The sequence below is a fragment of the Halyomorpha halys genome, unplaced genomic scaffold, assembly GCF_000696795.3.
Source record: "Halyomorpha halys isolate HHAL.00 unplaced genomic scaffold, Hhal_1.1 Scaffold100.1, whole genome shotgun sequence".
Lineage (NCBI taxonomy): Eukaryota > Metazoa > Arthropoda > Insecta > Hemiptera > Pentatomidae > Halyomorpha > Halyomorpha halys.
The window spans coordinates 164,883-174,424 of record NW_027112088.1 but is presented as its reverse complement, the minus strand read 5'-3'; the positions used below and the strand labels follow the sequence as shown (position 1 = coordinate 174,424).

At 28.7% G+C, this 9,542-nt stretch overlaps 1 protein-coding gene across 1 annotated transcript; it reads left to right on the top strand.

The window, feature by feature from the left end:
• The first annotated feature begins 2,641 nt into the window (after nt 1-2,641).
• On the top strand, nt 2,642-9,302 carry cbc (crowded by cid). The gene is made up of 8 exons (XM_014415487.3): nt 2,642-2,823; nt 5,169-5,330; nt 5,413-5,638; nt 6,657-6,827; nt 6,907-7,097; nt 7,637-7,856; nt 8,960-9,053; nt 9,128-9,302. The coding sequence occupies exons 1-8, from the start codon at nt 2,722-2,724 to the stop codon at nt 9,237-9,239; spliced, it is 1,278 nt and encodes a 425-aa protein (XP_014270973.1). The 5' UTR covers nt 2,642-2,721; the 3' UTR covers nt 9,240-9,302.
• The last annotated feature ends 240 nt before the right edge of the window (nt 9,303-9,542 follow it).

Here is a 9,542-nt window from a genome sequence, read left to right as displayed (position 1 = left end):
ACTTTGAATTTTATGTAGGAACTACTAGAACTCTATTTTCGGCGGCAGTTCTGACATAAATATTTTGTAATATATACGTTTACTTACTTCTTCTAGAAAAAGGGGGCAAAAAAAAAAGAGGGCACATCAGGCAGCTGGGTCGTAGAGCTTCTAGAAAAAATAGGCAGGCGGGAGCAAATGCACATTTTGATCGCACATTTTTAAGTTATGAAGTCGTAGAAATCCAAAATTCTTAGAGTTCTAGTAGCTCCTATATGGGATTTAAAGATTCTAATAAAAAAAAGAAACATTTGAGTTATTTAATACAAAAAAATTCCAATTAAAAATTACGCGCGACTTTTGTGCATATTTGAAACCGAATACTGTTTTTCTGAAAACAATACGATATTATTCCACTAGGATAATTTTTAGAACTGGCGTGGGGGCAATCAGAACTTTCAAAAAACGAAAAAAAAATTTTTGATCTACAATTTTTGACTTAAGAAGTCGTAGAAATTAAAAATTCTGCGAGTTCTAGTGATTGAGAGTTCTGTTGGCCCCCCCAAGAGTTCTAAAAATTATCGTTATTAAATAAATCCGTAATGTTGCCTGCAAAAAAGATAAATGGCGGCGAAGTTGCACAAAAATCTTGCGTAATGTTTAATTGGTATTTATTCATATTAAAAAACATAAATAATTCTTTTTTTTATTAGGAACTTTGAATTTTATGTAGGGGCTACTAGAACTCAAAGAATTTGAAATTTATACGATTTCGCTGGTGGAAAATTCGCGATCAAAAGTTTTTGGAAAATATTTTTCTTCCTTTTTTGGGAGTTCTGTTGCCCCCACCCCCAAGAGTTCTAAAAATTAACCTTATTGAATAAATCCCTAATGTTACCAGGAAAATAGATATACGGTGTTAAAGTTTCACAAAGTACGTATTTTACGCTCGAGCATTTGATCGGTATTATAGGTGTTGTAAACATCAGAACTATCCCTATAAATAATCGAGAACTCTAGAACTCTTATGGATACAACTAGAACTAAAAAAAAAATTGAAATTTTTCGATGATGGGGGGCCAACTTCACAGAGGTAAATTTCTTTCCCTAAACACTTACTCCTTTTCCCATTTGATAAAGGTTAGCTTATAATACACCACTATTTTCGGCGGCAGTTCTGACATAAATATTTTGTAATATATACGTTTACTTACTTCTTCTAACTTATATTTATTATACGTTAGAAGAACTAAATTATAACCTGAAAATGTATCGGAAGCATTTATTTTATATGGTATACTTTTAATAAGAAAAGAAAATTCAAAAATTATTTCAGTTAAAATTTCATCTAGAAACAAAAAATAGTAATTTTAAAAATTAAAAGTTAGTTAAGAAATGTCTCAGTACTGGTGAAAACTACGTGGGGGGGGGGGGTTCATAATTTGCTACCTGCTAGAGGGCACATCAGGTAGCTGGGTCGTTGAGCTTCTAGAAAAAATCAATAGGCAGGCGGGAGCAAATGCACGTTTCACTAGCCTGGTTGTTGTTATTTGAAATACAGTACACACTAAAATATGGAAAATTGGGAATAAGAGAAAAATGAAGAGTAAAGAAAAATAATAAACAAGATAGGAAACATTTAAGTGTTTTTATCTTTTTTAGCCCTGACGAAGCCTGCATAAATTATATTTTAGAAAATAATATCGAGGTGTTTATTGTTGGCTGTAGATTCACAGCTCAAGAGAACCTTACTATTATATTCAGACAAACTCTTAAATATATATCTTATTCTCATTAATTTACAGCTCAAGAGAACCTTACTATTATATTCAGACAAACTATAAAATTATTATCTTATTCTTATTAAATTACAACTCAAGAGAACCTTATTATTCTAGTCAGACAGACTATTAAATAAATATCTTATTCATATAAGTACTCACAAAAAAGTTCTCATTTTCTTTAATTTTATTATAAAAAATATGGGCAGATGGTTTCTAAAATGATGAAAACAAAATTATTAATACAAGACATTAAAATAAAATGCAATAGGAGAGCTAAATATGTATTTTTTTACTTTTGCAGGAAAATGGCACAAAGATTTGCTCAATTGAATTTTAGAGTGAACACAAGAATCATTCAACTTTGGCAAGTTAACTACATAATTGATGTTAATTCATAACCAAAATTTCACCCACATTTATTATTATTTTTTTGTTAGTTTATTGCAGTCTAAGACTAATGTCAATCTGATATTGAAATCTTGATAGGAACCGAATATCACAATATCATTATTAAATAAAGTAGTATCATATTATGTTATATATTAACAAGAAAATTATTCAATGACTAATGTCAATCGGATATCGAAATCTTGATATGAACCAAATATCACAATATCATTATTAAATAAAATAGTATTATATTATATTATATATTAACAAGAAAATTATTGAAATAAAATTGAAACAGTAAAAAAATAAAACCCTGTGACACTAATATTGATAATGGTTAATATAAGACTTACCTGACTTGAGTTAATAACATTTACACTCCGAGAATAACGGTTACAAAATATCATACCTGTTACGAGACGAGAGGTTCCGGGCCTGGAGCTGTTTCCATCTGCGCATGCGCTAATGATGCTCGGAGTTGTGCCGAGTAGCGTCGTTATCAGTTGGCTGTGTGCTCTCGTTGAGTGTTGGTCGTTTCAGAAGGATCAGATTATATTTTTAAAGAATCATGACTGAAGAAAAAGATCCTGAAGTACATGAAATTGTGCTTGAACCTGATGCTGAACTGAGGTTTGAAGTAGAATCAAAATCGGATACCATCACTTTAGAGGTAAGCTACTTAATCTTCTTTTTGTGTCTTATTACATTTTATTTGCTTTCTATGATGTAAAATGTTATGGTTATATCTTAAGTTAGTGGACAATCCTTATATTTTTAAAATATTGTCCTGAATCCCAAGTTTAAACTAATGATTTCTGGTTTGCCAATTGACATTAGAAAGTTTCATACTGCCTGTAGATTCATGAGTAATATATATAGTAATACTTAGTAATTAAAATTATATTGTCTTAGGTAAAATGATAGGTTCAAACATCTGAAAGGGTTGAGAAAAAAATGCTAGAAGATTTCTGGGTTAATTTAGCTCATTTAATAGATGGATTGGAGTAGGTAAATAAGGTATGAGAGCCCAGGTTTGAGTAAGTCTATAGTTTAAACTTTTTATAAACTAATAAGTTCTAACCATTTGTAACCCTTTCTTTGATTTGCTTAAAATTCAATTATTCCATTTATTAATTGTTCTTCCGTGTTAATTATTATATTGGAAGTCGAATATTAGTTATCTATGTAAAATAGAAGATTAATTTTAGTTTGGTTTCAGTGGGGATCATTTAGGTATTCAAAATAGTGAAATAATTTTAAATTAATGACCAACATTTTGGTTCACATTGCAGATCATTAGGACTCATAATATAGGAAAATATACAAAAAAATTTTTACAATAATAGAACTTAAGTCATAACTTTGTCTTTGTAATAAATGGTTATATTTCAAAGGGAAACCTACCTAGGGGATGGGATATTTGCAAAATAATTTGCTCACATTACGTCAACTAAGATTTTCAATTTTATAGTTTTTATGTTTCTGATTGGAGTAAGACTATTTCTATGACAATGGAGTCAATATTTTACTGAACTATGTTATTTAAGTGCAAAAAAATAAATAATCACACCGCTTAAATGGGAGACATAGTCATAGGAGAGTACAGAGGATATGTCAGTTCCTCTAGCCCTTGGAAATCCCTAATTGTTGGGAAATTCAAGATTTGAACTGCGAAAATTGTGGTGAAATGTTTATTTAGTTTATTACAATGAGCACATGTGCCTGTCCTTCAGGTGCTAACCTGAATTGGGAAGTGATTAATTTAGTCCTAAGCTTTTTATAGTTAATTTATAACTGACCTACAAGACAATAATGAAACCAATTTAGACATACGGACTTGAACTGTGGGGTTCAGCAAAATTTTTGATCATCAGATATATCCAGTCCTTTCAATGTAATCTCCTTCAAACAATAGTCAATGCTCCGTAGTATGTCACATGGGGGGTGGTAAGGCTTGGCTAGTTCTCCTGCAGAATGTAAATATTGTATATGGGTACAAATGTGTTTTTATTTTATTGTTACTTAAGTTTAATTTTCTTTGTCTTGTACATAAGTTATTTTGTTTTATTTTTATTATGTGATTAGTTTTATTTTATTATACTTTTGATATCGGTTCATATTTTTATTTACATAAATCAAGATATCTTTTATTTATATATTTTTTTATTTTATTTTTTTTTACTTTATTTTACTCACAACTGAAAATCATATTTTACAACCAGGGAATGAGATGTTGTGTTATTTATATATATATATTTTCCTTTTCTTCTACTTCTGTATATATTTTATGAATGAGTATTTGAACTTTAATACTTGATACCCTTAAATTGTGGCAATTCTCTTCAATAAAATAAATTAATTAATAAAAGAGAAAGTTAGAAATCACATAGTAATATAAATAATTTTTAATTTTTCTAATCTTTTCATAATGTCAATAAAGTATATTTCATCTTGCTCTACACTTTTGCTTATGAGTATTGCAAGCTTTACATCTTTTTGTGCAATATTTATCAATTTTCTCTAATTAAACATATTTTTGATCAGTCGTTCTCTGATTGTTTTTGTCCCAGTACCCTTCTTGGACTACAAAACAAATGTGGCACCCTTCTTGAGTTAAAAAAAAAATTGTTGAATATGTAGTGAAAGTAGAATAAACAGTGCAAAGTACTTGCTGTAATGCACTGTCTATTTACTATTATCGTTTTTTTTTTTTTGTAATATTTTGAAAAGTGGCATTAAATTGTGGCATCCCTGGCATTCACTTAGGATACCCCAGCATGTACCGGGTTCCCATTTTGGGAACCACTGTTCTAGATTAATCACAAGTGTACTGCGTTTCATTTTTATCATTCTTAAACCTTCTTTACATTTACTAAATATTGTTTTAATATTTTACATCATTTTTCACTCATTCATATTGAATGTTGTGTATTAAATAAACTATGATAAAAAAAAGAAATGTTATTTTATTTTGATGATCATCAGTATTAAATATTTTATTTAAAAAAATTCTAGCTTAAAGTTGGTCTTGCTGAAATATTTGGCACTGAACTGGTTAAAGGAAAACCATACACCTTTACTACTGGAGCTAAACTAGCTGTTTTCACTTGGCAAGGATGTACTCTCGAACTGCATGGGAAAAGAAATTTATGCTACATTGCCAAAGAAACCCCTATGGTAACATTTTAAAGTTTTATAATTTCTTTTTTTCACTCCTAAGATATTTCATGTAGTCTTAATTGATGTTTTATTTTTTTAGATGTTTTATTTGAATTGTCATGCTTGCCTGGAGCAACTGAGAATGAAGGCTGAAACTGAATCTGAAGTGAAACGGGGGCCTATTACAATGGTTGTTGGCCCTACTGATGTTGGAAAATCGACTGTATCACGCATCCTCCTTAATTATGCGGTACGCATGGGTAGAGCTCCAGTTTATGTTGATTTAGATGTCGGTCAAGGACAAATTTCAATTCCTGGAGCAATTGGTAAGTTATTGTTCACCCTGTTTTTTGTTTTTTTTTAAAAGTGAAACTTTTTTATTGATTTTCTACCAATTAAGAAAAATAAATTATATGGGAGTAAATTGATTTCGTGATGTGAGGGAACACGCAAAATGAAACAGAAGTGGTGGGGGGAAACGCTGTGTTTTGCATTTAGATTAAAATGTCTTGAAAACTAAAAATTGTAGCTACATACTGTGAGGGGAATGTTCAGCATTTCATCCTTTTTTTAATGAGCTATAGTTTAAAATTTTATCTTGATGCTTTACGAAATAGAGAGGCAAAAAGTGGGATACATTGTTCCAGAAATGAAATAATAACAAGTTTTCTGGATTATAATATCTTGAATACTAAAAATTGGAGTTGCATATTGTATGTGAGGAAATATTCAGTATTTCATCCTATAATGAACTATAATTCAAAATTGTATCTTGATTTAACATTTCAATGAAAATTTATATCTGAATTTAATAATATTAAGTGGAGATTTCAATGTAAATTTTGTATTTAAATAATCTAAACCATTTTCTACTAAATAAATTATATTTAAGAATGATTAATCCACCATTAGAAAGTTTTACAAGACATGGTACAACAATTAACACATTATTTGCAAGGTATATTGGAGACATTCAATCAAATGTTAACATTCCTTAGTTTAGCTATCACAAGCCAATCATATCAACATTTGCTAATAATATGAATGATAATGTAAAATATAAATTCACAAATGAATGGAATAATTAAATAAAACATTATTTAATAATTATAATTAACAAGAAAATATAGTAAGTAAAAATGTTATTGTATATTATATACATAAATGATTGATCATAAGTGAATATGAAAGAGACTCTGAGTTGTCAAGAAGAAACAAAAAAATAGTTCATAACTATTTATTGACTTATTTAATTTATTCATTGGCAGCTAATCCTGAGTCTGCCAAAATTATTTTTTTAAGATATAAGTTTAACTTTGTTTTTCATTAATTTTTTTTTGACAGGTGGTATTTTAGTTGAAAGACCTGCGGATGTTGAAGAAGGATTTCCACATAATGCTCCTCTTGTTTACCACTATGGGCACACTAATATGGATAAAAATCCTCAAACATTTAATCTTTTAGTAAATAAAATGGCAGAAGTAGTTCATGAGCGACTTCAAACCAATAGGAAGTGTAAGCATTGAGCAGTTTTTAGTTTATCTGCTATTTAACTGAGGAGTACAATTCATAATTATAGTATTTTTTTTTTTAGCTAACATATCAGGTATAATAATCAATACTTGTGGTTGGGTTAAAGGAGAAGGTTATCGGCACCTGACTCATGCTGCACAAGCATTCGAAGTTGATATAATTCTTGTGCTCGATCAAGAAAAGCTGTATAATGAGCTTGTTAGGGACATGCCCAACTTTGTGAAGGTTGTACTTCTGCCCAAAAGTGGCGGGGTAAGTTATTTCTTTTTCATTTGAAAATCTTTATAATTTTCAATTGTTTTTTTAATGTGGTATTTTACTGAGCACTTTATAATACAAGGTGTACTGGAAAGTTCTGTCCATTTTTAGAATCTGTAAGTTCTGTTCTTACAAAATTGTTTGCCTTTAGGATTAAAGAAATTTTTAAAAAATGGGATATACAAAAAAGTATCATCATGCATGAATAATGATGGCAATTATATTATTAAATAAAGTTTATTCAGGGTATAAAATATAATTTTTGATTAAATTAATGAACTTAAATTTTGTTTTATTCTAAAATCCAACAGAACTTTCCGGACCTAACAAATTGTCATCATTATTTTTTTGTTTAAAATCTCAAATATTAAACAATTTCATATATTATTGAAAACTGAAACATTGTATTGATATTTTTTACTTGAAAAAACAAAAACAATATGGATATGCCATTTATGTTTAGATGTTAACTTGTTTCTTTTAGATATAATTCTCTCCATAGCTATAGTATTTTAAAAAATATTATTCAACAGGTTGTCGAACGCACTAAGAAATTTCGAATGAACTCGAGGGATGCAAGAGTTAGAGAATATTTTTATGGTGGTAAAACTCCTCTCCATCCTCATAGCTTTGATGTGAAATGGTCAGACTTAAGAGTATACAAAATAGGTGCTCCTCCATTGCCAGATTCCTGCATGCCCCTTGGAATGAAAGCTGAAGATAATATGACAAAACTTGTTTCAGTTCAACCAGGTAAATATTATTTAAAGTTCTTTATTATTTAATTTAATTATTGTTCTGATGGTGTCACAATTATTTTAGTATTGTTTAAGATTGTTTTAATTTATAATGACTGTTATTTAAAATAGACAGAAATGTGAACAAAGACTAATCATAAACACATATGAATCACTGAATGTTAAAAGGGCAGTTCTCTAGACCCAACTTTTGAAAAATTAGAAGCTACTACTATTTTCCATGATATTTATTTGTAAAATTAAAAAAAAAAATAATTGTACATTTTCACCTTTGTCAAGCACTATTAAAAACGGGCAACTTGGACATATTAATCTATATTTCTAGAAAATTTTTCAAATTAGATGGAGCTCTATCTTTTCAATTGAAATTTTTTTATTTTTCCTCTTAAAAATGGCCAAATTTAAGGTGTTGAAGATAAAAAAAAATTAAATTTCCGTTGTGCCTGTTTTCCTCAAATCCTTTGACACCCATTATTTCATTGAACCACAATTTTCCAAATCTAATGACCTCTCAGGAAGTCACCAATGTTGTATGTTGAAGTGAAAACCTGTCTCCAAAGTAAAGATTTAATGATATTCAAGTAACTTAAAATTTTTCTATAAATTTTTAAATAATGTGTTAATTCTAACTAAGTATTCAAATATTTAAATTATTTCTAAGATAAATAAATTAATAATTTCATATTTTACTAACATCTTTTAATTTGTTTCTTTCTACTCAGCTAATCTGATTTTTTCCATCTATAAATAATAGTTCAGATAAGATGAACTTGTTAATCAAAAAGACTTTAGGTTAAAGACCTTTTGTTCTCAAATGGCGACAATATGTTGACACAGTAAATTCATCTGTAACTCGAATGGTGTGACATATAGTCGCCATTCGAGTTACCATAGAATTTTCAGAAATAAACTATTTTTCGGTAAATTAACAAAAAAAAATTTCGAGTGCAAAGGGTTAAATTTGATATCATGGTTACTTTATATAATTGTTGTTAAAAACAGTTCTTAAAAAGTTCCCCTGACTGTTTATTTAATTATATATTTTGTTTTTTGCTTTATTGGTCCAACTTTTTTTATCAGATATTTTATATTTCATAGGTCCTAATCTTCTCCATCACATATTGGCTGTAAGTTTTGCTAGCTCAACCGATGAAGATGTTATCACTACCAATATTGCAGGCTATATTTGTGTGTAAGTATTATTTAATTTGTGTATGATTATTAAATAAAAATTCTGTTTGTATTAATGAGATGTTTTCTTTTTAGGACAAATGTAGATGTAGAAAACCAGACCCTAACAGTTCTATCTCCTCAACCTAGGCCTCTTCCAGACACTCTTCTCATTTTATCTGATGTTCAGTTTATGGACAGTCATTAATACAATAATATAATTAATATAATTTTATTTTAAATAATTGTTACAATAAATATTTTTTTACCATTTATGTCTATTACTTTATCCTAATACCATATTATTTTGTGTCACTTGCTGGAGTATGGCCAATAAAATTACTAGTTCCAAGAATATGTACCAGCTATGAATGGTCTGCTTGATATTTTAATTTTATTGTAGATTAATCTTTGTCATCTCATGCTAATGAGTAGTATCATAGTAATAGTAATAGAAGACAATGTATACAAAATCATACCAAGGAAAACCTAAACTTAAACCATTAAAAAT